Source organism: Anser brachyrhynchus, assembly GCF_964034855.1.
Source record: "Anser brachyrhynchus genome assembly, chromosome: 17".
Lineage (NCBI taxonomy): Eukaryota > Metazoa > Chordata > Aves > Anseriformes > Anatidae > Anser > Anser brachyrhynchus.
The window spans coordinates 13,969,594-13,997,243 of record NC_137710.1 but is presented as its reverse complement, the minus strand read 5'-3'; the positions used below and the strand labels follow the sequence as shown (position 1 = coordinate 13,997,243).

Below are 27,650 nucleotides of genomic sequence, written 5' to 3'. Positions count from 1 at the left end.
ACGCACGTAATTACTGTAAGTATTCAGGGGACTTGCCAAATGATGCACGGGGGGGAGGAGGAGAATCTTTGAAGAAAATTGTTCAAACGTAATTTAGTTCACTAATTGGCAAGGGACCGTTACTAACGAATTGCTTCTGTTTTATGTCAGTAGTGAATCAGGTTGATGATGTGTAACATACATTAAGTCAGTTAACGAGTGTTAACTAGAAATGTGACTGAAACACAAGAAAAAGGTTTTTTTACCTTTAGCTAGCCAAGCAGAATTGCTAATAAATAAAAGGATATGTGTAAGTGGCTTAGATGATTCCAATCTGCAGTGGAAAGACTTTTCTTAGAATCTGATGGTAACCACAAGCTTGTGGGAAAGAAAAATCAGACGCTTACTGTGGCAATTCATCACAAGTTACTTTATTTCTAACCAAGCCTGAAATGAAAATGACTAAAAGTCATTACCGTAAAATAGCTGATTAGAAGCCAATGTGAACTGAGACAGTGAGTCTCTGGCCATGGCTACAAGACCAGGACACCGTCCGGTCAGCTAAGCCGTGGATTTACTCGGCAGCGTCTGGGTGCTCCCTCTTGCTGTGCGGTAACACCAGACAGCCTACCTCACTCTCGCTGCGGGCCAGGACACCTTGCATTTTCCAGTGTGCATGAAGCAAGCTGGTGGACTAACTTGCTTGAGTTACCATAAACACGGACACGTTTGTCTTTCTCCTCTACGCACAATACAACAATATAACGAGGCTCCGGGGGCAGGCAGGAGTCAGTGGGCTGAAGAAATACAGAACCGCAACCTCCAGCAGCACGAGGGCAAAGCTGTCAGGTCAAGGCAGGTCCCGAGCTGTAGCTGTGCCGTGAAGAACGCAGGCCTCCCGTGGATGTGCAGGCATGAGAGCAAATACCATTACAAAATCTGGGCAGAAGGAAGCTTTCTCGTTTGCTCTGGCATGTGAACAAACTGGCTTATTAGGCCACAGGTGCAAAAGTGAGAAGACAGGACTGAAAGTGAGGATAAAATGGAGAACTCTCATGTTCTGCAAGTTTTGTGAAATAGGAATCAAGCCACAAAACCTGCCAGACACTGCTGCAGGCTCACGGACAGTCAGTGGTCTGTCTGCCTTGGGCCGAGTAAGGACAGCTGTGGTATTAGCATTAGGATTGCAATGCGTAACTCAGCTACCTGGAAGAGGAGGTGAACTGAACATTTAGGGGTGCTCAGCTTCAGTGTGATCTCTACCCAGACAGTTCTGGTGTGGCCTGCAACTCCTTCAGGTGGCCAGCCAAGTACAAGCACAAGAGAGGTGCATCAATCCTCACCTCCTGGTGGGCTTCTACCCAGTCACAGAGAGGTGACAGTTTCAGCAGGCAGGAAGATCCGCGATGTCTGAAGCCAATCTCAAATGCTGCCGCAGCACAAACCATCCCCACGTTAATGGCAGTGGGGAACCCAGTGTGCCAAGCGATGGCACTGGTGGTCAGCATCCTTCTGTCACATGCCCTGCACACTACGGGTCAGACAGTTGTCAAGCGATCCTCACTCCTTCCCGTGGGGCTGACATACACCACAGAAGAAATACCTTACATCCAAAACCACCGCTGCTCTTCAAGCCCTGTCCTGAAATCTCTTTGTTGCATATCTGTAATGTCAGGGATAATGCTACACTACGAAGTGCCTTATTGTGTTGTATTCTAGTGTCTTTATTTCCCCATCCCTGTAAGATTTAAAATCTTCAATCAACACCGTGTTGGGAAGAGGGTGCACTAAATTCCCTTCGGTGTTTCGCATTTCAGTATCTCTTTTGTTATGTGCATAAAGGAATGTAGAGGCTGTTCCATGAACACCTTTTAAAAAACGTTTAAGACCAATTAGGCCATTTTGCTCCACTCCAGTAATAATTTGACAGAGTGTCTGCCAGGCAATCTGCATGCCAGAATACACAGCACCTTTGCTCCAAAGGACACAGAAATTCTTTTATTGCTGTTGCTCTCCTTACCTGTATTTGCCATCATGAGGTACCTTTATAAAAGTTAGGTTTTAAATGTGGTGTATTTCAACACGATTTCTATCACTTAACTAAGCCCCTTGGTACGTGGTAGTTGCTGCTTTAGAAATAAACTGATAATATAGTCATAGCAACACTACTTGCAGAGTCAGAAAAAAAACATTCAGCGGCAGCAGAAAAAGCGTATAGATTACTTTATCTTTGTATTCAATACAGATTAAAAAAAAAAACTTCTTTGAAAAAAAAAATCAGCGCTCCGGAAACAGTAGATAGGAGGAAGCACAATCTAATGAATCATGAGACTTGCTGTTTGCTGGCATTGATACCTCAGAGAGCTCATCCTGAAATACTGCCATTAATATTGATGACATATTGGCAACGGACAGCCCAGCCACCGAGGAGCAAATTTAGCCAGCGGTGTGTGTGTGGTGTGAGGGAGAACTCGGACGGAAAGAAGCACACGGACACGTTCACATGGAATCATCAATCCTCAACTTTAGAACATCGAACAAGTGCTGTTGGCCCACACTGTCAGGACAGTTATGGCGCTTGCAGTCTCTTTGCAAACCGGTTAGTACTAGACAAACAAATACGCAGAAATACATGCGGTATGTGCAGAGTTAAATATGAGGAGAGAGTAAATGTCTTTACTTGTCAGATGACAACGCAAACTCACACCTTCTAAATGCCCTATGTGTCAGAACGAACATCATTTCCTGCCTTCCAGAAGCAGCTTCTCTGGTTCACTGACCTTCCTTTTCTTCTTGGGTCCTATTACCTCTTCCTGGCTAAATACAAGGTTCAGGCAGCTTATCTGTAAGAACCATCAGAAGCAGTGATCATTCTCACGGTACAGGCTCTTGCTAGACAAGTCAAGAAACACAACTTCCAAACCTACAATGTGTTTTCCTGGATCCTCTTGGGTTTATTTACTGTGATCCTGTTCTCCAGAAAAGCCATTAGGCAAGGAATCAAAATTGGAATACTCACTGGAATTGAGACCATAAGGTTTGTGAAAGCAACAGGTTCAGCTTCAGGGAGAGAGAATGTTTCGGCCCCACAGCCAAAAGAAAATACAAGGAACAAGGAGATCTTTGAGAAACACAATAGCTTGTAGGGCAGAAGCCTGTTTTACCACCAGATAATCGTAAATGCATGTAACAGAAGAGAGGCACTTATGTCAAATTTGTAGTCACTTGAAACAGCCTTTCAGGACGAGACACACAGTACGTCTATTTGTACACCTTTGTACCATGTACACATGGAATTTCAACTTGAGTTGGTTGCTCTCTGAGTTCAAAGACTACTTGTGAGTTTGTGAAAAATAACTAAGTGAAGCAAGCTTTGCTTCAAAAGGCTTAACTTTCCTCTAGGAAGGCACAAGCCTCCCTCAAAAATTGTCCAGAGGCCTACCAATCAAAAGGTTATAAACCACCACTAAATATATGTTACAGTATAAATGGGTCAATGGTCACAGGCAATTCACACAGATCACTGAGAGATGAACAGCCAGAACGACAGTTGAAGTGCTGGCTGTGCCATTTAAGTGACAAACTCACTTGTTATCACAGGACATATTTACATTTTTATAATTGTAACATGGAGCTGCAGAGAACAGCCCACCCAGAGAGACAAGGCGCACAGTCAGGCAATGTAGCCTATCTTGCTCTCGCTGGAACTGAGCTGAAGGGACACACCACAGCACACTGCTTCAACTTTGCCTCCAAAAGAAAACTCATTTGGATGAAAGTAAGGTGAATGAAGAGGGAAAAAACAGCTAACCATGTTGCTGCTTCAAAATAAGACTAGTTTACTTTGGTTTCACTAAAAAACAAGAGGAATCCTCTAAGTGAAGCAGGAAAAACACAAGGAGTTAATAAAGAGCTATTCCAGAACATATCCTGGAGACAAGCACAAGGTCTCCAGATTACAAAATGTGGTTATTATAGAATTCCCCACCCACGTCATCAAGGCTTTCTTTCCATCTGACCTTGGTATGAGGCTTTGGTAATCTCTACATAGCAATGGTCTTTCTAATGTGTGAAATGACTCTGACTATGGATTAGCAGCAAAACAGTTTGAAACAACCTCATTTTGCCTCTCTATCATGTTTCAACTTCCCTTCTTCCCTCCTCTTCATTATGAGCAACATGATATTGGCTAATGCACAAAGTACAACTTCCTTTCCATGAAAACAGAAAAGTAGAATCTGCCAAAGTGGGACAGGCAGGTTCTCCCTCACGTCTGACAAAACTTTCAGCGCTGTCCAAGGCATATTTGCTTGAGAAAACACTGATGAGTGGATCTCTGTGTTACAGCTCTGACCTGATATCCAGCTGCTCAAACTGGCATTTTAGGCAGTTATTTACTTTCCTCTCCCTGGCATCGTTTTAACCTGTCTGCTTCCTTTTTTGATGTAAAGGGCCCTGAGGGTGGAAACACTGCATCCAGACACTCTCCAGTGCTAACACAGCTGCAAATTTTGTACCATGTCCTGCTGGCCAGACAATAAAGCAAAGCAATGATCCCCAGTCTCCAGCCCCCTCGTCACCTGAATAAGGCGGCTCTCCTATTTTAGCCTAAACCGCATAACGAGAATGTCAGCCTGAGCTGGCGCTTTTATTTCCTCTATCGAGGAATGGATGTTCTGCAGCACAAGCAGCTACTTAGTCAAGTTTTACCCCTTTTTTATTTCTCATGAATTTTCTGCACGGATGGGATACTTTCAAGGTGGGAGACGCCGCCACGACGAGCAGCTGCAGCTCTCTCTCTGAATGTTTTCCTTCCCTTTACCACAGGCAGAATTGCCACCTAACAGGAACCTGAGATTAGAAAAGTAAAAACAGCCAGGCAAGTCATCAAGTGCTCTAGACAAGCACTATTCATCTACTGAATGAATAAGATGTCAAAAGTGTGAGGTATTTCACTGAAGTCAACATGTCCCGTCCTGCTCCTGCACGGCTACAAGTTCACGTCGGAGCTCAGAGCCACAAACAGACCCCAGGTCCAACTTCCAGGTTCCAACCTTAACCAAACACTCAGGCTTCTTCCCCAGAAATGCAACACTAAATGGGATTAAGTCAAATCCTACGTATGTTTATTTGACTTTAACCAAGAAGTAAACCTCTTAAACGGTGTGGTGAAAAGCAGGAAATCCCTCCCATTGACTAAACATACAATCAAAGGCTCCAGAAGTTGATCAATTGTATTTTTTTCCCATGTACTGAGATGCATGATTTAGAGAGCTCAGCCTGTACGAATGTTGTTGTCTTACACAACCACTACAAGCCTCAGCTCCTCTGCGGCGTCGAGCCAGGTGCTAGCAGGCCTCCTCTGCGAAGGGACAACGCTGAGTACAGGACGGGGGGACAAGCCCAGATCGGGTAGCAAAGACAGGAAGAGACCTGTGACCTCCTGACTCTCAGTCCACGACGCAGCTCTGGGTCATACCATGAGCACACAGTGAGTGTGAATCTCCTGTGTTTTACAGTAGTGCGCTGTGTGTAAAAATGTAGTATTTTGCCGCAGATTTTTTTCTGTGAAATTACAGCTAACTTGTGAATCATGCAAGCGTTACTAATTTCTGGCATAAAACTAACAGGACAGCTGCACTTTGTCTGGAGAAGATATCAGGCTAAAAATAGATTAGACTTAGATTAAAGCCTTCCCAAGGCAGACTGGTGGATGGAGCAGAATGAGCAGACTATGGCTACACTGCTATTCTTAGATAGACAAAATCAGGACCTAGTTTCATGCTCTGCAATTTTCAATCCCCAGTGTCCCCGTCTATTCCAGCCAAAAATTCCCAACATAAACTGATGCAAATTTACAGCTCTTCTGGCATGTGTTTTGCTTCCCAAGGCATCCTATGTAGAAAAGCTAGAATAGCGTAAGTGTTCAGCTGTGTCCCCTCTTTGTCCCCGGCCTACCCCATGCTGAGGTTTGGCACTTGGTGCATTCTGTGCCCTCAGAAGACTTCCCTTTGTCAGGACATGGAGTGTTTAATGTGGTACCTTGTAACTACCCTAACAAATTCAGAAGCACATGAATATCAAAGGAAGCCCAGTTCCATCAAGCAAGCCAGAAGAATAAGGACTGAGATACAAGACTTAACTGGTGAAATAAGGCAAAACAACCCTCCACTGCCAGGGCAGCAAATAATATCTGCAGGGTACATCTATCACCATCAGGAAACTTTAATCAGAGAGGGCCAATGCCTGATGTATCCTGTGATTTCAGCTGCAGCTAACTCAGTAGCACAGCAAACACTTGCCACTTGCAAAAAGCAAGACCATGGCTCTTTAAATGCAGCCCCTAAAACGTGAGGCATCCCCAGTAAACAGGCATCTCTGGTTGAAGGCAATAATTCTCGTTTACTCACTGACAGCTGGCTGCTCCATGCCCTCCAAGGACAGTGAAATAAGGGTTCACAAGGCACTTTGTGGTGCCCAGTGAAAAGACAAGGAAAGGACACAAGCAGAATTGCAGAAAATTCCATTGAAACCTACGGAAAAGCTTTTCTTTACTATGAGGGTGATCAGCTGGCACAGCTTGTCCAGAGAGGTCGTGGAGTCTCCATCCTTGGAGATGCTCGGATGTGACTGGACAAGGTCCCGGGCAGCCTGCTTTGAGCACGCAGGCTGGTCTAGAGGCTCTCCAGTGGTCCCCTCTGACCTCTGCCATTCTGTGAAGGCGGCACAGAGGTTAAACAGTCGAGGCAGGGCTTGGCAGTAATCTCCTATCAGTTTCCAGTAAAGCTAACGCACTGACATCAGTAGAATTAATCCTGATCTTCATCTGTACAAAGTGGAGGAGAATCACACTGGTTAGCGTGCAAGCCAATTTACGCAGGTGGAAGAATGAAAGACGCTCACTGTGGTGCCCCGGTGGAAACTTGCCACATTTCTGTCCCCAGGAAGCCATGCCAAGACATCACTGACTACCACTAGTCCTCTTCATTTTCCATAGCTCACTGTTAAAATCTCTGTCATTCAACGCAATTTCCTTTTCGGAAACTGGAAGTCTCACAGGTCTACTCTGTATCATACATCTTATTGCGTTTAAAGGACTAATGAACAGATTTTTGCAGAGTAGGGAAAAAAAAGAAAAAACACTTAAAAAATACCCAGTGGAAAAAAAAGTGCACCAGTCTCTCTCTTTGTAGCCTCTATCAGGGCCCTCAGTTGCGCTGTAGGTGGCTGTGCTGGCCATTCTGACCGCAGGATCACAATCGGATGTGCTTCCCGAAACCGAAAGGCTTCCCCTTGTGAGATTTACAGCACTGTAACCCGGGAGGTGAAAAGCAATGGACGCTCTTTCTGCCTCTGAGGCTACTACCCAGCTTAGTCCTCACAGGATATTAGATCTGTCCAGCCTTACCCTGTGCAGATTTCCCTAGAGGGCCTGGTTGTTGGCATGTGCTTTATGAACCTATCCAAAGGCAGCCAGTGCAGATGCTCCATGGCTTCCCATGGATGTACCTGGAGTAGCTCTCAGGGAATCTGAGGGCACGTGGGTTGATTCTCCCCCACCTGCGGGGCGACGAGCCTCACCTCTGAATGAAGAGATCACGAGGAAACTGTTTCCTAAGCAGTTAGGGATAACAGGAATAATTCATGCAAGGGATAAATGGCCCCAGATACATCTAAGGATCATGAATTCAGAGAAGCCAGGAATTTCCTGACCTCCCTGTCTCACTCCTCACAGAGCTAACAGGAAGGAGAAAGGCTAGCTCATCTCTGAATCTTGCTCTCTTCATTGCTTGGGTCTGTGTAGCCTCAGCTGCTTTGGAGGAGAAAATGTTCTGGGAACTTCTCATCAGATACAGTTTGCTTGATAGACAGTTAGAGATAAACCTTTCTTTTTTTCTTTTCTGCAAAAGTTCAAGATAATGACATTGCCACAGAAAAATGCTTTCCTATTGCTCTGCAAATGGCAGACTTCACCCTTCAACTGCTTTCTGTCATGGCAGTTGTAAAAGCGGTTTGCCTGGGAAAAATCAGACAACAAAGGTCTTGATCTTCGAGCTGTTTTTCTGCAACTGGACCCACTTGTGCTGACCTTCACTTTCAGACAGAAGCCACATACAACACCAGAGCTCAGCAACGGCACGAGAATCTCCATCAAGATGACCTGGCACTGGCAAACAGCACAGACACTGCTCACAATGTGTTGGGCGTGAAGGACCACTCACACTGCCTCCCCTGGCTACCACAGTCCCTGACAGAAAGAGGGACGTAGCCCTGAGACTTCTGCACGGGGAGCAGCAGCTGGACAGCCGGGCTACCCTCTGATGCCTACCCTCTGATGCCTAAAACGACACTTCTACAACAGTTAGGCAAATGAATCTCTGCCTAGACATCTTTCAGACAGCTCCAGAGCTGATTCACACAGCAGCAGCATGCCTCTGCCAGGCGCTGACTCGCAGCACAGAGCCCCCTGGGCTATCAGCTATCCAAACCAGTGTGTCCACGCACTTGTGTCCCACAGCAGTCCAGCAGCATGAGCGTGGCCAGTCCAGCAGCATAAGCAGTGTCTGGCCCTAGCTAATGAAGCCAAAAACTCAGGAGGCAGAACTGACTTGGGCTGTATGCGCTGATGCAGCCACACCATTTCCAGCTCTGGCACAGGCTTGGTCTGGGGCGATTCAGGGCTCTGCACGGCTGCTGCACTGTGCAAAGAGACTGCACTCGAAGGACCACCCCAGAACTTCAGCCCACAGCTTGCTGATGGGAGATAAAAGCCTGCAGAGGCGTCCACATGCTCAGCTTTTACTCATCTTCTAGAACTATTTCATTCCAAATTCATTCCACTTAACATTTTTGCTTATATGAAGACAAAAATCAATTTGCAGGACAGGACGATTAAAGGATTCAAGAAGTTAAAGCAGTATGCTGAAGTTTTTCAGAAGGTTATCTTACATTCAGCGCAGGAACCCATTCCCACCAGCAGATTTCTATACACTAAATCAATGGGCAGCAATTCCCTACTTTGTACTACTTTTCAGATCACAGCTCCTAGAATGCCAGTGGAAACTAGCAAGACGCATAAAGATAGCACACTGGGACAAATCCTTGGCTGATGCAATCAGAAAAGTTCTCCTAAAGTCAGCAGAGGTAGGCTAATTTACATGCTGGTGTCTAACTCTGGATGATTAAGTACAGAGATGCTTTGCTGGGAAAGGGCAATCTCTCATTTGATCCTAAGTATCATCAATCATTAGACTGCAGATAACAAGCAAGTTGAGTACATGTAAATTTTTCTCCAATCTGAAAACCCCTCTGTCAGAGACTCTCCATGGCCATTATTAAACACCAGTTATAGCTCTAACTGGACAGGAATAGCTTTTTCTCTTTTGGCAGATCTGCATCCTTTGCTTCTCCCATGTCATATAGAAAAAAATAAGCCTTTAATACTTTAATTCCTGGTTTTCCTGAAAAGCTATAGGTTAGGAAGATAACGAACAATGAACTCTGTCCCAACAGCACAGATCTTATTTTTGATAATACAGAATCCAGAAGGAATAAAGCAGTTCACCCAGACGAAAAGCAGAAATGTGCTGGTCTTAACTTCCGAAAGCAACTTCTGGTTGTGAGTACCAGATTTTTGAATTTGCCATTTTCTGATTATCAAATCCTTGTACAGATACCCATTTCTGGGACCCTCCAAACTGGTTGAGTAAGATTTTGAAAACTCGGCCTCAACATTTAACCTTAGAGAATCAAGCACTGAAACCCAAGTCCCTGTGGTGCTGCTCCACGAAGAGCTGAACGAGCTGACGCTGCGCGGCCACCAGAAGGGCGAGGTCTCCTCCCAGGCCCTCTTTTCCCCATTCCTTACTTCCCAGTCTTGCCCGCTCCCTCACGGTAGCACTGGTATGTGAGCAATCGTTAAGTGAGCAGTTCAAGAGGCTCTTTTGGTGGAAACCTAACACTCGTCACGCACTAGCAGTGCGAGTCTAACGGCATATGTCTGCCCAAAATAGGGAGACCTCAACGGCCCAGGCCAAGTTGTTCCTCGAGCACCCTCACGCACCAAGCCGATTGAACTCTGGAATCCAGGAGAAAGCAGCTCCCTGTGGAGACCTCACGTCTCCTCAAACCAGAGAGCTTCTCTGAACACACCTGACAGCCGGAAAATGCTATTAACTGACTTACTGCAGTCTGGATAGCAACAAGGTGTTTGCATTCACACCCCAACAGGACTCCTTCTACCATCTTACCTGTATTTGACCCTGTTAGATAACACCTAACTCTAATTTCCCTAGCTTGTCCTCATTTTTTAAGACAAACCACTCAATAGTTTGGCTTCCTGATACAAGTGGAATACACAATGGTCATTTGTTTTACCCACTTCCCTCAGAAAAGGAGGGAAAGTCCCTCCCATGTGGAAAATAGTGTCAAATTTGTGTTAGCACTGGCTTTACTGTGATGATCTGCACTTTATTTAAATAGTGACTTGATTTTATTTTTCCCTAACCTAACTGAAACATCAGCCAACTTCTAAGCTGTGAAGGTTTAAAAAATAGTATCAGAGAATAAATAAAAAATCTGTCTGCCATGCAGAATTTACCAGGCAGAGGGCTTGGGATTTTTTTAATTTTATTTTTTTAAGTCTTTGGAAGCATTCAATGGATAAAGTGACTCTTCCACTTTTCAGTAACTGTTTCCACCACCTTCACAAACTCTCACTATTGCTACCGTGTTCTAATGAAATTCACAGAGAGAGGTGTCTGGTGCTCTGATTATAATCATGACAGACCCGAAAGAATGTAAGAGCGTGAATCAGTGGGACAACCATGGGTTACAAACAAAAAAGGCTCCTGTTTTCACAGAGACGACAGAATAAACAATGATCAGAAGGAAACTGGAGGATGTGACAAAAAAAAATGTGGTTAAAGTTTGAAAAATACCAGCCTAGGCACAGAAGTTCATTTCTAAGATCCAGAGTCAAGGCAAATACTTCTGAGATGCCTTTTGAGTGACACATTAAGTAGTCGTCTCCAGTTGCTGTCTGGGTTAGACACCCCAGGATTCTTTTCAACAGAAGCAGGGAAATTTTTAGTAGCAATTTCCTACTCTCATTAACTTACCCTGTAAAGATTCATTTTCAGAACATTCAAGCTCACAACATTTTCAACTAATTTGAATGGGAGGAGGATCAAGTGGCAAGTCTGGTGGTATTCAGAGATTTGCTGTGTCACTGAAAAAACTTATGCACAAGCCCAGGAATTCCAGCTCTGATTCTGATTCGGGGTTTGACCTGGACAGTCTCAGGACGGAATTAATTTCACATAACTTTACATATTTAAAATTACATGTCTGGTCCACCCTACTTCTTTGGATTGCCCCAGTAACCAATGAAAAAGAAATCAGCACCTCCAGGGGATAGACGAGTCTCCCTATCCTAGAAAGGTAGCCAAAAAGGAATAGGATCCAACAGTACCTGTGACTCACAGATAAAGACAGTCTGCATGCAAGAAAGCAGAGGTGAAGACTATCTTAGGCAACAGACAAGCACAGTCTTCAAACCTAACACAGGGAGATGATTTCAGAACCCTAATCCAAAAACACACACAGGTAAAACAGCCTGGTTGTGACGTTTAGTCTGCATGTGTAATTCACAAGTGTCAACTCCAGGAACAGTACAAAAATTCTTACAGTGGATGAATGAAATAAGCTGACCATGGAAAATGTGTTCCTAAATGCTTCCAGTTCATGCTTATACCCCTATGCCATAACACTTTGTAGCTGTACATTTGATACTGTACAATAAATCCATAGAAGTTATTTGAATCTTGTGCCATCCTAGATGACATAATATTCCATGGCAATGAATTCCACATTGCCTGGCATATCATAGAACCACTAAAATTTGCTCACCTGCTGAGAGGCCCTTGAGGAGGGCATTCTGCCCTTTTCTTCTATTTCTGTCTTCTCCTTTCCACCTACAATCCAAACACATCAAAATTAGCTCTCAAGTTGAAAACCCTACACTTGACTGGAAAAAAAAATGCTAAAGCACGAATGAACTACTGTACCAAAACTGGTCTGAAATCGTGTAACCTTTGTTCTCAGGCAGTGCCAGCAGTGGCAGTTTATTACTGGAACAGAGATTTCAGATTAGTATCATCTGAATGTGCAACACATTAACTTTCTGCAGCTCCAATCCATGAGGTTGACACTTAAACTCCATTTTTAACCTGGCTTCTTAAGAAAACAAGGCTCTTGCCAGCATATTCCCCATACAAGTGGTTGTGTCGGATGGGAGCTTGTCCCTTAATTACTAACTGTTGACCTTATTAGACAGTTTTCATAAAATTTGATGGGAATGTCCCAAAGTGCCTCAGAGCTTCCTGAAAACAGGCAATTAGCTAAAGGAGGAAGATCTTGTAAATACCCCCTTAGCAGAAAAGGTGTCAGAATGAGTTCACTCCTATTAGTCATTGGAGAATCTGCAGGAGAAAGACCTGAAAAGGTAACTTCATAGGCAGCCTAGCTTCTTTATTGCACTGCTTGGGGATCTCAGGAATGCTATTTACCATTTTGTCACTAGATGGTATTGTTCCACAGGCTATATTTGAGAGTCTCAAAGGTCAAATGCAGTATGGTATATCAGAAGCTAGGCTTACTGATGTGACAGGATTGTTTCACAGGCTGTATTTGAGAGCCTCAAAGGTCAAATACAGCATGGTATATTGAAGCTAGGCTTACTGAAGTAACAGAGAAGGCTTTTTTTTTTTATATATGTTCACATATGTTTTCGTATGTGAAAGTTATTAGCAAAATCAAACTCTAACAGCTAAAGGAAAAGAGCCTTGGTGAAATGTAGATAACATAACTCAGTATTAATGAACTTTGCATTTCCTCCATATCTGAAAAAAACTGCTGAGATAAAGAAGTGGAAAGATATTGATAAAAAATTGAATGTTTCTGTTAACAAACCAAGCATACAAAACTGGCCTTTTGTTATAGTTCAATCTGATCTGATACAACATTGATTTAGTCTGGCAAACTGTTCATCCCTTTCAAAGTAGGTGAGAAAATCTGCACATTATGCTAGGATGCAGTTCTGTGCACAAGCTCCTTCAGTTTTGAAGCTGAACCTCTACCTGTATCTTGAAGGCAAAAAGAAGATGCTTCAGTTCTCCAGCCTGGACGAGTATCATTTTTGTCCTTTTCAGGCTCACCTGAATCTGCTCTGACAGGGAGAGGATTGTCCTGCAATGCAAATGACGCTTTGTCTTAATAGCATAGCTTAAAAAAATATGCCCAGGTGGTACATCCATAAACTCAGCGCTAACAGAGAGGGATTTTCAAAACTCCTCAGCAGCCTGGCATCCCTACTCCCAAGCCTACAGGTCTTTCAGAAGAGAAATTTGCTGAGAAAAGACAGAAAATTCTGACCTAAATAGCTTCCTGTTGTCAGGTGCTGGTTATGTTTTGTTGCCTAGTGCTGACCACCTACATGAAATTGTCAAGTCTGAGCTACGGCTGCAGGCTGCCCCTTCTGCTGTTTTGGAGAGAGGCACCACCAGAGGACCATTCATTCAACCCTAACTTGTTGTCTAAGTAAATTATCTGAACTGCCTGGTAAAGGTGCCTTCTTCTCCACTAAGCCCAGGGGAGGCCCCAGAGAAATAAGACACAGTGCCCAACTTTTAGATGGCTAGGGGTAGCGGAAGGAATCTCACCTAACGACACTGCGAAAAATGCCTTAGGCCTGAGAAACACCAAGTGGAAACGCCAAAGTCTGCAATTTTCCCCACTTTGTGCATGTCTGTGTATAAGCGTGTAAGTGTGTGCGTGTGTTGTCTCTCTCTCTGTATAATCGCTGCCCTCTTCTGGGAGAATATATTACACTCATTAAGCCAATGGATACACTCGAAAGAAGATCGCATTATGCCTATGGATTTTCCAGTCCAGCTCAATCCTCTGTAGTGCTGCTGCCCTACACGAGCTTATTAAACTAGGATTCTGAGCAAATGTTTCTTTTAAGGAGAGTTTTGCTAGATAAACTCCATTCCTCCAGTGACAACTGAATAGAGTTATTTCTATACCTTGGTGCTCCCCTCCTCTTCCTCTTCATCATAGTCTAACCCTTGATGGGAGATCTCAGTAGGGCCATTCTTCTGGATCAGGTTGCTTTCAACTCTCCCCATTCTTTTGTTTTCAGTCGTTACTTTCACTTTCATGGTGTGGAACCCAGTGGAGACTGACCCTACTTTGAGGTTGACGGGATCACCATCAAACAACAGGTCCGCAGGGCTGACTTCTTCCTTAAAGCCAGGCGGCTGGTAATCCTTGGGAGTTACTACAGAGGGAGGAAGAACCCACTGTTGACAGAGAAACCAAGTTCCATTTCTCTTTAATCTGCTCTATAAAAGACAAATATCTACCAGCCTCAAGAAACAATACCAGCTACTAAAAATATTCTGTGGTTTGTTTTTTGTTTTGTTTTGTTGAGGGAAGAAGGGAAAGAATTCAAAGGAAAAAAATGGACTGAGCAAATGTTATCCGGGGGCTCAAAGAAATAGTAAATTTAGACTGCTGAGATACCATTAATGAGCTCAACTTTCTGGAGTAGAACCCAGCAAACATAGGATGCCTGTTCCTTAAAAAAAGCAGTGAAGGAGAGGGTTGTCTCCATTTCACACTGCATGGCTATACTTCTTACATGGATGTTCAACCCCTTCTTACAAAGCATCTGCCATCCCAGTGTGTCAGAAGGCTTTACTGTCTTTTACACCATTTCTCACTGGTGCAAACTCTCTATCAGCTAATAGATTTTACTAGTTTACTACCCTTTCACCTTTCTAAGCTTTATTGATTTTATGGGACGCATGATTATCGCAGAAACTGATGGAAAGGGAAGCTCTCCCTACAGCATGTGTTGCTCTCTACCTACCTTCATTGTAATAGAAGAGTTTCATGGTCAGGGTAATGTCATTGGGAAGTGGGCCAAGGTTTTGCATTAACAGGTACAGCTTACGGATCAGCAGACTGCTGGCTTGTTTAATGTCCTCGCTGCACACCCCATTCACAAAGTTCATTTTGTTGCTACAATGGAAAGAAGAATAACAGAGCTGTTTTCCTCAGTCATGAATATTCAAGATCTAATTACAAGTACAGTGCACCCACTGACTTGTCTCAAACCACCAGCAACAAAGCTACAATGCCTTTATGTAATTTCCAGATAAATAGGGAAGTGAAACAGACTCCAGGGATGGGGTGGCATCAGCAAAACAACAGTTCTAAATGAAGAGGCATGGCATTTACATTTGAAAAGACTTTGTAGCTGGGGCAATGGACCCCATTATACAAATGTCATGACTCACTTGTTTGAACATGATTAAATTGGATCAAAGGACCATAAAACAAGTGCCTTTCACCTAAGCAATTTCAGGAATGAGAGGAATGAGGTGAGAATCCCATATAAAGCCGATTCATCACAGTGGCTATTTTCAAGTCCATTTTGCATTTTGAAGAGAAGTGAATTGCATGTTCTCACTTCAATTCCATGTAAGAAAAACCAGCTCGGAAGCACATTTTTCAAAAGTGACTAAGGGGCATTCCTCTCACCTCCTTCACCCACCCAAATGTCAGCTGGCTAGTCTAAGCAAGCAGTCTAGACTGAGATAAACGTATAACAGAAGTGGGATGAATTTCCCTCTGGAGGAGTTTGTTTCTCTTGACTACCGAGGTAGATGAGACGAACAGCTGAGATCAGACAGTTGAAGGTGGACTGGATGAATCACTAAGTGACTAAGGAACCTAAGCATCCTTAACTTTCACTGAAAAGAAGCTTTAAAAAAAGGAGCTCCTACATTACAAAATTATGTCCTTGTTAGACCACTGGCAGGTGGACGATACTATAGACTGGATGGAATCTAACAAAATCATCACAAATTGCTTCAAAAACACTACGTAACCTAAGACAGCAGGGAGAATCCCAGTGCTGAATATGACTGATTAAATAACTCGAAGGCATAGCTTCATTACGACTGACTTCCCCTTCCAGTTGAAACTTTTAGGCTCATCATGAAAACTGAGTGGCTGTTGAACAGCTTGTATTCCCAAGGGTATGTATGTTTGGTAGGCTCCAAGCTGCCAACAACAAAACTGATGCCGAGCACGCATCAAATGAAATCTTGTATGTTCCGGAATGTACCAGTGAGAGGGCAAATGCTGGCAACACCTAGGGTGGAATAACAAGAAGCCACAATTTTCCTTCCGCATCATCTTTACAAGTCTTGGGATTAGCAGAATAGAAATGGCAGGGGGAAGTATGTATACAAACAAAGACACATCTTCCATAGGAATTAACAGGTCAAGTACTGGTTCAATATAGGAATAACACTGTGGATTTGATGCAGGCACGTGCCAACAGGTAGGAGCTGAGGAACTGAACCTCTCTGAAGGATGGGATCCACGGTGAGGAACTCAGTGAGGAACTCCTCCAAAAATCAATACAAATAAGTCAGAGATCATCTAGGAGAAAATTTCTCCTTACCACTCAGATACAAGGACACAGACATAAAGCATCCCTCATGGAATGATTAACTCCAAGTTTGCACATGACAATAAATCTTGCAGGTGTACAGAAGCAGTTTTATCAATTGAAGGAGCTGACAGCAAAGATGACAATACTCTGATCAATGCCAGCATGTCAGTTTACTAACAACTGCAGGTACATGCATGATCCCACAGCAGCAGTGTCAGTTACTGGGGGAACAGACCACAGCTAAGGAATCTGGTGCCATGAGCATTCAAACAGTGTGGTAAAGAGATTTCAAAGAAGCTGATATAAACAGAACAGCAAGATTACTTAGCCACTTCTTGGCCAGTACTATGGATATCAAGGGATACTGAGTTCCATTTGGAGACTGCTGTTATTTCTAGGAACAAATGACTGATCTGAGTAAGGCTGACGAAAAAAAAATCAAAGTACTCAAGAGCCATCTAATATCTTTCATATCCCAAGAGAGAGCTCTCCTCTTTTCTTCACTGTAGTAAGGACAATCAACAGCAGCTTTGAGGCAGTACCAGAGGATACAGTCAACACGGCACTCCAGATTCAGACGTGGTTCAGATTTGCCCAATAGAAAATCATTTTGCCATGTATGACAAATGATTTGGATGTGTTTAGAGAAAGAATGGTAAATGGCACACTTCGGGAGTGTTATGGAGGAGTCTCCTGAGGAGCATAAAAGACAGCAGAGCTCTCTCGCTCCAAAGGCAGGTTCCAAGGCCCAAAAGTCCATCTTGTACCAATGGTAATTAGAGAGGAAATCTAAAAACTGGCTAATTAATTTTCTTTGCTCTGGTTGTAGCCAATTGCCTTTGATAGTACTTAGTTTAAGTTGAACAGGACTATGCCTTACTAAACACAGTGCTGAAAAGACGCAAAAAGCTGCTGCTTCCTGCTCCAAGATTTGCAGCATCAGCACAGGCATGATCAGTGAAAGACCTCCCAGGTCACCCTCACAAGGCTGCTCAAGCAGAATATATGCATGCAAATGCCCAAGGAAAAAAATATCGGGTGTGGGATCTTCATAGAAGGAATCAAACCTGGAAAAGCTTCGCTGGAAAGCACAACAGTCTCCTGTGAAACTGGAAAAACACTTTTTATTAGTTGAGACGGTAGCGAGCTCAACAACTATGCTGATTTCTGCATCGCTACGCTGACAAGGTGCAATTTCTGTCAATTGCCTTTAATTCAGCTCTGGTGCACTTTAAGTGCTCTGTGCTTTGTAACAGCTTTTCTGCTCATCAGCTTGGAAGTTCATATCCTGGAGGTGAGTATCCTCAACTCTGACGGTATTTACAGCTGCTTAGCGACTCAGACATGCTATAATCATAAAGGGCAGTTTCTTCTTAGGGCTTCAGGAACACAGAGTTTTCATAACGTAATTCTGAGAAATAAAACCAAACCATTACCTGATGATGTCCATCTGGGGCGCCTCCTTTTTGTACTTGAATTTGAATTGATACAGTTCAGTCACTGTCTAGAGATTTACCAAGAGCATGAAAAGAAGAAACAGGTCTCTTTCAATAACAAGTGTAAAGATGTGTACTGAACTTAACAACTTTATGTCAGAACACAGCACTAATTTAATGACATGATTACAGCTTTAACTCCATTATCGCTTGCACTGGCAAGTTTTCTTAACGACCATAACTTACCTAGCACTGAAAGAATCACAAAAAGCTGCAAACTTCCTGCCTCCTCCTTCCACTTCCTCTGTGGGCCTGACTCCCCAGCCTAAACCTCTGAGGCATCAAGGCCAGCCAACATCAATGTGCTGATGTCCTCCCTTACTAAAAGGAAAGATGTGAGGCTTCCACAGTGATGCAGTGCCACGGGGAAATCTGGCCCAGAGTTCTGTACACAGGCAAGGACCTGAAGGGCTGTTCCTACTACTACATAGAAACAGTATCACATAGACAAAGTTCAAAAATTGCTGAACTTCAGCGGTCTCAGAATTTTGTGAGGGAGGTAAAAAAAAAAATCTAGATGATTTTCCATTTAAGAAGATTTGCTACAGTTTTAGATAAGAATACTAGGAAGAACAAACTACTTCAGCACAAGAAGAAGGATCTACTGTCATCCAATCCCATGCCTACGGTTCACTTTTTTTCAAAGGCAGTAAGGTTGATTGGGAGGAGGTGAGTTGAACTCTTAACTCTGAGCCTTCCTTACAAATCCCAGCCTTTAGCCTTGGTTATGGCTAATCCTTGCTTCCTCCCCAGATGCTGTGGGGCAATGCAGCAGAACTGTAATTAGGTAAGAGTGTTCAGCAGCCATTCCCTGTGACTACTCTGTGGAGACAGAATGGATGCAGAACCTCACTTACATATTGCACTACCGAGCCTGTCACTGCAGGCTAGATGTAGACAAACTAGCAGACATGGCAACGCACCAGAGAACACAGAAAGGATAACGACACACAGTATGTAACACATACACCCCAGGTCTCGAGCAATTCATAACTTCTATCCTAAACTTCTCTGCATGAAAAACCAGCTCCCTTTTCAACACTGCTGTTAAAAAGATGATAATAGAATAAAAGAATGATTTTGAACTTCCCATTTCTTCCCTCTGGGAAGAAAAACAAAATCAGGAACATGCCCATTAGTTGCCTGTTAACATCCCTGCCTGAGGCCCTAGATGGGCCCACAGCCTAGTGCCCGGTAGGAGTGTTTGATCACAATCCAGCTCACTGAGCTGTCATTCTTGAGTGAAAGCAGAAGAAGAGAAACCAGGTCACCAGGCAGCTATGTCAGGGTAGAACGTAAGCCAAAAGTCCATTCTGAATAAAAATCTACTCACCCATGCCTTCGGTTGCCTCAAAGATTAATTAAGACTCTTTCTTACCTCCGGTTCCTTGGGATTGGTGTAAATCTGTTGTAAAAAAGCACAGTGAGCGCATTCTCCCCTTGGATAAGATGAACCAGTGAAAAGTGACTATAAACAATGATATTTTCAAATTACAGCAGAGATTGTACTATCTGTAACATGGGATCAGAGAAAGGAATGGCTGAGAAACAGCCTTCCTCTATCAGCAGTCAATACTTACCACTTCAAAGACAGGCAGAAGACACTCATCTGTGTAACTGGGGAGGAATGAGGCTAATTCCCATTCCAACCCTCACAGGTAACTATTGATACCTGAGATGTAAATGCTCAAATTATGCACAGAATAGGCACATAAAATAGCTACTGCTGCTTTGCAAAGGACCAGGGCAAAAGACTCCCAGCATAGCTGCTAGTGTGTGGTTTCATTGGTATCAGGTTAATAAAGAGGACTCCTATGTAGAGGGAAATGGAGGAGACACAGCAGCTTCCTTCTTCCGAGGATGGAGGCAAGAGTTTGCAGGAAGCAACGATACGAAGCTCACAAAAGTGCTTCTTGGACTTTAAGGATTCATGTCAGGCCCCAGCGTCAGAATTCTGACATTCTGAGAAAATGTTCCCACGCAGCCTAGGAAGTTCATATTTACCATATTTAAGAAAGGTCGCCGCTCCATTAAAAACCACACATATTTTGACTTCCCCTTAAAAAACTGGTTTGACACAACCTTGACTCCAAATCTCTGTCAAGCACGGTAGGGGAAGAAAAACGCCTTGCATCCATTTACTTACTGCTAGGACAGCGATATGCAACTAAGGAGAGAGAAAAAAAGAGAAAACAGATCACAAAGTCAAAATCTAACCTTAATGGGCAAGGAAAAAAAACACATTTCAAAATCGAACTGCCTACATAGAGCAAATATGTACATTCAATAAACTGAGTCAAAAATCGTTATATGGATTCTTCATAGCACAGCATCAGCAACACCTAGTGGCCAGTTTACTTGGTCTCACATACAGTTTCCCAAAGAAAACGTTTGCATGCTCAGACTTCCCTTTTAGGACTCTTTCTAAACAAATCTTCAGAGGCTATGCCAACTTAAAACTCTTTTACAATAGCACCCATCCCTACTGAAGACTAGTATTTACTCTCTGGTAAGAAACTGACCAAAGGTATTTGATTTACGCTGTAGCAAGAAACTGCACATGGGACTACTCTTGAAAACAATCTTAGAGCATCTGTTAAATATCTCTGTTTTTCCCTAAATCCATAAATACCAGAGGACTAAATTCCTCCTAGAACTGTCAGCAAGCAATAAACTGAGTTCACAACATTTTGAACTACCATACACACGAGACTGATTTTTAAGAGCCCATCCGATCAGCAGTGCTGAAACTAACACCACTTCATCTGATCTAGATGAGAGTCAGTTTGACGAACAGTGCTGACAGAGATGATGACAATTGGTGCTTTTTCCTGTACAGAGCATTTTTTGTGTGAGAATCAGCAAGGAATATTATTACTTACTAGCTGATTTTGTCCTGACACCAGTTAAACACATTACTTGATGAATTACTCTACAAAAAAAGGAATCAAGTCTGAACCCAAGACAGAAAGGTAAGATAGTTAGAGAAGACGGGAAGAAGGGCAAAGACTTGAGGAAAGAGACAAAGGAAAGCAGAAGCATGAAATAACCTTCCTCAAGAAAACAGGCATGGAGATGAAGACCTGCAAGTTCTGACTGGCAGTGTCTCCATCCAGACATTGGAGAATGCAAATGTAGAACACAGAACTAAGAGGAATCCCTTTCAGGCTGAAAATTATTTCACACACCATGTATAGGCAAGTCCAGGGAGCAGCAGCAGTCAATATTTGGGCTCCAGGAATAAACTCTCGAATCTCAGGGAGATATATTCTCATATACGCTCATATATTCTCAGGGCAGGGTCTTCTCCCTACCCCACAGCTGTGAATGTGTGTTGTGTGCACATAAAATCACTACAAAAATATAGAGCAGGAATAGAAAGAGAGTTTTGTCCATACTTTATGAAAAAAATAGAAAAGTCCATTAAAAACACGAAAGAACTTACATACTGCCTCTCCAAAGCATCAAAACAACCTTGAATCCTGCCGGGGAAAAATATTTTAATACTAACCAGCAATGTTTATCATGTAACCTGTAAACATACACTCATCAGATACAGTTTAAAGTGCGTATATTCTGGAATTAAGACAACACAGCTAGTAACGTTTTGGCCTCGTAAAGTCCTTTCCAGGTCAATCATCAGAAAGGCCACATCTTCCCCTCTACATTTGTTCAATGTTTATATAACCTAGGGCCAGTCAGCCTAGAGCCCTCTTCAGTCCTGACAGTGACAAGGACCTGAAGCCTGGCTCTAAGTGGCTCTCAGCTCAGTGCTGTTTTGGCTCCCCCAGACTGCGCTCCAGCGGCTCTTTTCCCAATGGCTGCATACAGAGTTTGGCTGAAACTTCGCTCTGAACGCAGCCTGACATGTCTGGTCTTGTAAATTTTTGCTATCTGATGCATAGTTTACAGCTAAGGACTTTCTCAAAGCAGTAAATATTACTTGAGGTAGCAATGGTCCTTGAGTCTTTGCAGCTGCCTATCTCCTTAGCAAATCAAAGTCGGACTCTCTGCTTGCTGAGAACATGCTAATTCGGAAAGGCATCCTAAATAACACACAAGACAGCCATAAGGTACTTAGACACACAATATCTAGGGAGATAAAATATAGTACATACTTAAAAGAATCTACAAGAATCACTATAAAAGTGAAACTGGAAAAGATTTAAAAAAAAAAAAAAAGAATCAGTCCTGTGATTTTCTTTACTCTCTCTGCCTACCTATGCTGCCTCTGTGCTCTGGGGCCTGACCATGACCTCACTCAAGTTAACACAAGAGACCTTGAACTCACATGATCTGCTAAGCTAATTCTGTCTTGCTTACGTACAGGGCCAAGCACACACCGCAGCAGTGGGAGTTGCACTGGCGTATCCAATCGCACTACTGGGCACAGTATTTTCAAACACAGGAAGAAGAATGTGAGGGGTAGATGTCTTGCTATTCAGCACAATCTTGTCTTAGTTTCGCTGTTACTCACTTACCACTTGACTATCTGAAATGATCCCAGACAGCTTTTATCTTCTCGGAGAATTTTTAGACAGAGGTCTGCAAAACCAGATTTAGCACATAGTTACCATCCTTATCACAACTATTGGGCAAACACTGAAACCAAACCAGTCATCCTCCCTTTTTTGGATAAAACACTATCTGGAGGTCCTTCCTGAGCGGAAATGTTGGTTTTCCACTGAGTCCCAGGTGGGCTGACACAAGCTTATTGCTGCATTTTCAAATGTCAAAGACCTTCCTCAGATGATCTGGACTCTGCCAGAAAAAAGTGCTAGAGTTATGGCTTAATTTCAAAAAACCTACAGCTTCCGTTGCCCCCTTCCTCCCTTCTTCATTCCCATCTATTCTGGCATTTCCAAACAACACCTTCACATCTGCATTCAGACTGCACCAACATCTGAATGAGATAAATGACTATACATAGAATAAACTGCTTCGGTTAAGTTTTTCCACGCAGTTCCTTCTGCCGCTGGTTTCAGGCATTACAAATGGCAAGAGGAAACCCATCCTGCAAATGAGGCGGTGAATTAATAACACCTTAGGAGTCAACCAAAGAGCACTTAAAGGCATAAGCAGGCCAGATGTTAACACTTTTGATTAAAAAGGCACTTGAAAGACCTGACATTTGATTAGAAAGACTAGTGGCTTTTCGGGGCTTGGTGATCAAAAGACAATTAGGGATTTCCTGTGCCCTCAACCAAGTCCACATGTGACCATGTTTCAGGATAAATACCTGCCCAGGTAAAAACATGGAGATGGACTGGAATACAAAGAAACATTTTAGACCTGCTAACACATCTTGAATGAACAAAAAGAGGATGATGAATCAAAGCATCATTAATTCTTGTGATCCTATGACAAGTCTTACAGTAACGTCCTTCTTCCTTAAAGGTCTGACTGTGGTTAGTTTGCTAGTTCTGACCAAACGCATGTGGTTATGTGAGCTAGTCAATTTTTACAGAAAAAAAATAATAACAAAACCAATTCTACTTTCTATCTCACAAAGAAAGCTGAAAATTTGAAACCCAAGGGCTCAGAAATCCACAGGAAAATAACACACACCAATCAGAGATCATTTTTAAATACTGATTCTTAAGTCAAGCTCCTGACTCTGGGGACTGACTCACAGGGCTGGCAACACCAAGGAAAAATTATAAACCAAAAGAGACATGAACAGGAAAGCCATGTGTTGCTAATACCTCTACATCGTCTTCTATACTCTATCTGATGCAGAAGCATTGTCTGCATCAAGACCTGAGAAAGCATGCTAGCTGTATTCCTAATGAACTAAACTCATACATATATGAGCAGCTAGAACCTAATCTGCAGAGTAGATTATTGCTAAAATACAGCAAGTATGAATAAGAATGCAGCACAAACTGAAAGTGTTACCATCTAAATAGCGAGTTCCGTAAGAACTCTCTGGGAACAGCCCTCTCAGGTATGTTATACAGGAGACAGAGATGGCCAGAAGTCTCTTCACCAGCACCACAGACTGCTTCTTAGTATCAATTTTGTTGGGAAACAACACTGATTCCTGAAAAAGAAGGGTGAAGTTAAAAGTAGAGCTATTTTATATTTAGAAATGACTCTCAACAGGTAGAAAGAAAGGGTAACTTTAAAAGGTAATTTTAACAATTCCCTGGTCTTCATATTACACAGAGAGGGATTCACGTCAAACTAAGTGTGATTAAATATTTCAAGGAATGTTATCAATCGATCTGATGTGATTTACCCAGATGCAGACTGCATTGGTCATTACTCTCCTCTATCACAGCTGAACATTCCCACCCCCTCTACTGTACCAATGCAGATACTTAGCAGACAACCACCCCTTAAATACAAAAGTGTATATACTTTTCTGCCAGCTCTGTTCTACAGAGTTAATAGTGGAGTCAAGCAAGTGCCTGTGCTGGTGTGTTGTTTACTGCTGTACCAAAGTTCAGTGCCTGCCACAGCTTTTTTTGAGATGTGACAGCAGACCAAGCCTGTCAACACTGTAGGCAGACCTAGTTTTCAGAGTGATTTTAACACAGAGATGTAAACATGTCTAAGGTTGGAGCTAATGTAAATACTAAGCACTGCATGACTTAAACTTGAAAAATCCCAGTGGAAAGTATACTAAATTTAGTTCCTCTATTAGGTCATTGCTTTACTTCCTGCTAATAAAGTCCTGTACACACCTAATGAGCCTTTATTTATTTAGTCAAATATGTCAAGACCGCATGCTGTATCTTCCTGGACTCATTAAATTGAAAATACTTGCTTTTTAATTAAACTGTGAACAACATAGCCAGCAGAAAGTGTTCCCAGCTCACAGGGTACAGATATGTCAGGCCCCAAAACTGAGAGGTAAAATTGCCAGCAGCATCGCATTTCAAGGTTTTTACCTTAGAAGACTTCTTTTGTCTAGTGTGTAAAAGCTGACAAGTGGCCATCATGTATTTCAAAGACCTGCCTTCCACTTGCAATCAAAAACCTGAAAAAAAAAACAGACAGGAGACACCTGGAAAATACACCATCATTACAACTCCTCATCTTCCTTAAAGTAGGAGCCAGATTCTTCAGCCAGATTCGGTATAAAAACTAATTGCCAGCTAAAGCAAAGCAAACCATAGATACACTATGGCACTGTCTGGAAGTCTGCAGAATGGAAAAACTCTCTATTCACTGGTAAATGATCAATAGTATTTGAAATTCAGGGCCATAAGTGTACTCGATGCCAGCTACTGCCCTTTTAAATTGCATTTTTCATATTCCAAGCCACAATGTTAATTCCTACAACCATGAAAAAGTGTTAAGGGGGAATGTGAAAGAACTGGAATTCTGCCAATGGTATCCAGTATTTTAGCAGGGTAAGCAGGAAACACACTAACATCAATCTTGGCCAGAATACAGGAATGACTCTTCTGGGACACCTTGGAAAAAAAAAAAAAAAAAAAGAGAAGTCCACATTGTGTTAATGAAAGCACGTCTTGTTAAACAAACCTGGATTAAAGAGGAAAATCCTTTTTCTTTTTTAATTATTAATTTTTTATTTAACAAGAATGGAAAGCTGGTTGATAAAGGCAATAACGTGGATGTTACATGTTTGGCACTTCAGTGAGGTGCTTGATTTAGCACCGACTGACATCTTGATTAAAAGCTTCCATTAGATGGAATTTGCAAGGTGCACATTAACCAGTTTGAAAAATGGCTCGCTGCGAGATCTCAACGTGTAGTCGCTAACGGGGAGACGCTAATGAAGAACAGCACGAAGAGGTCCCCAGCGGAGCGCTTCCTTGTCCACAGCCAGTCAGTATTTCTATTAACAATTAAAATAATAACATAAACGTAGTGGATTGATTTAAATCGTGAACTAACGCAGTGAGCAGAGGACTTTTATTGCAGCTGACTGAATCTCGTTCTGTGTTTTACCTTTTCAGCTCTTTTCCATGGACGCCTCGTTTCCATTTGCTGGCAGTCATTAGGACGTTGATTGGAACCTGTCACAGCTTTTGTGCCAAATTTAGCACTTCATTTAGTAATGAGGGCGGATTACTGCTATAGAAGTATATTTCAACAAATACACACCTGCGAAATTTTTAGTATTTACATGTTAAATATTTTAGGATTTTTTCAAATCACGTTTGACTAAGCACACTTCAAACAGGACTGGAATGCAATTAAAACAGACAAAGGCATTACTCCGACGTCAGGTTATTAGCTAAATAAAGCTGATTTAAGTGAGCCAGAGAGATAAGGAAATATGTTTTCTACAACACGGTACATTCATAATCGATTTACACACAAAGGAAATGTCATCTTGACTGCGTGTATCTGATCTGATTGCTTGGGTACGTGGCGCCCCCGAGGGCACCACAATCACGACTGCAACCCGGCCAAACCTGACTTTTTTTTTTCCCGGATTATGAGAGAGGAAAAAAGCTGCCCGGCTTCCAAAGCCCCACCGCGCTGCGAGCCGGGGAGCCGAGGAGAGGGAACGGGCCAGGACCAGGACCCGGCCCCGGCCCCCGGCCCCTCAGCGCCCCCGGCCCTGCCATGTGGCCTCACCCCAGGGCATGGCTGCGGGCGGCCGCTTGCTCCCCATCATTAATTTCGCCTGGTTTCAGACTACAGCGGCCTCCATAAGGCTGCCACTGGAGTTTTAAAAGCGTTTTTTTTTGTCTTGTTTTGTTTTTCTGACGGGCACCGGGGAGCCCCCAGCGCCACCCGCAGCCGGGGCTGGCGCCCGCCGCCCCTCGGCAGCCCGCGGGGTCCCGCTGAGGCGCCGGGCCACGGCCGCCACAGCGCGGAGCCATCTTGAGGCACGGCGGCCCCCTCGCTGTGTCGGGCCGGGCCGGGCCGTGCCGGGCCAGTACCTGCGCGGCTGAGCCCCGCTCCTTCAGCCTGGGGGCCGCGGGCTCCGCCTGCCGGCTCGGCTCGGCTCGGCTCCGGGCGGTGCCGCGGGGCCCCCGGGCCTGCGCGGCGCTGGGGGCGGGCGGAGGGCGGGGGCTCGGCGGCGCCGTGGCAGGCCCGGCTGAGGGGGAGAGTGGCACTGGGTCCAGAGACGGCGCGTGGAGGGTCCAGGCGGTGCAGGGGGAGCATGGCCCCGGTGTGGGAGCGTGGAGGAGGCTTCCAGGGCAGCGGGGCTCCCGCCAGGCTGATGGCAAAGGTGCCTGCTCGCAGCCTGTGGGCAGCTTTCCTCTTCATAGAATCCTAGAGTCATTAAGGTTGGAAACGAGCTCCAAGATCATCTGGTCCAACCATCCCCCTACCACCAATATCACCCAGTAAGCTGTGTCCCTAAGCACCACGTCCAACATTTCCTTAAACACCCCCAGGGACGGTGATGCCACCACCTCCCTGGGCAACCCGTCCCAATGTCTAACTAACTTCCTTCCCCCAGGGCCCCTGAGTGCAGACACAGCAAGGTGCCCTTTGGTAGCGTGACTGAGGGAAGAAATAGCAGCACAGTCATCGCAGGGCATTAGGTTTGGCCCAAGCATGCCTGGAGGCCAGCACCAGGCGCTCGTGGTGCTGTCCAAGCAGGTGTCGCCAGCAGCCGTGCCTTCCCCACTGAAGCAAAAGGAGCATTTCTTTACCTCCCAGCTGCACAAACCATTTTCTGCATAGTGGGACTGTTAAATGAATGCAAA

General features: G+C 43.8%; 1 protein-coding gene across 7 annotated transcripts in view; it reads right to left on the bottom strand.

The window, feature by feature from the left end:
* Positions 1 to 1,645: 1,645 nt before the first annotated feature.
* Positions 1,646 to 27,650, bottom strand: part of HORMAD2 (HORMA domain containing 2) — a 37,855-nt gene continuing 11,850 nt past the window's right edge. Inside the window, exons 1-13 of one of the 7 annotated variants that reach the window (XM_080559236.1) lie at positions 26,874 to 26,987; positions 24,903 to 24,991; positions 23,905 to 24,049; positions 22,488 to 22,551; positions 21,452 to 21,488; positions 20,153 to 20,173; positions 19,385 to 19,411; positions 17,947 to 18,014; positions 14,915 to 15,066; positions 14,067 to 14,320; positions 13,119 to 13,227; positions 11,890 to 11,954; positions 1,646 to 2,822 (exon numbers count right to left, since the gene is read on the bottom strand). In XM_080559236.1, the coding sequence (XP_080415362.1) occupies positions 2,718 to 2,822; positions 11,890 to 11,954; positions 13,119 to 13,227; positions 14,067 to 14,320; positions 14,915 to 15,066; positions 17,947 to 18,014; positions 19,385 to 19,411; positions 20,153 to 20,173; positions 21,452 to 21,488; positions 22,488 to 22,551; positions 23,905 to 24,049; positions 24,903 to 24,953 (1,098 nt within the window). In that variant the 5' untranslated portion in view covers positions 24,954 to 24,991; positions 26,874 to 26,987 and the 3' untranslated portion in view covers positions 1,646 to 2,717. The other 6 variants (XM_080559237.1, XM_080559232.1, XM_080559233.1 and 3 more) reach the window with 6 other exon arrangements.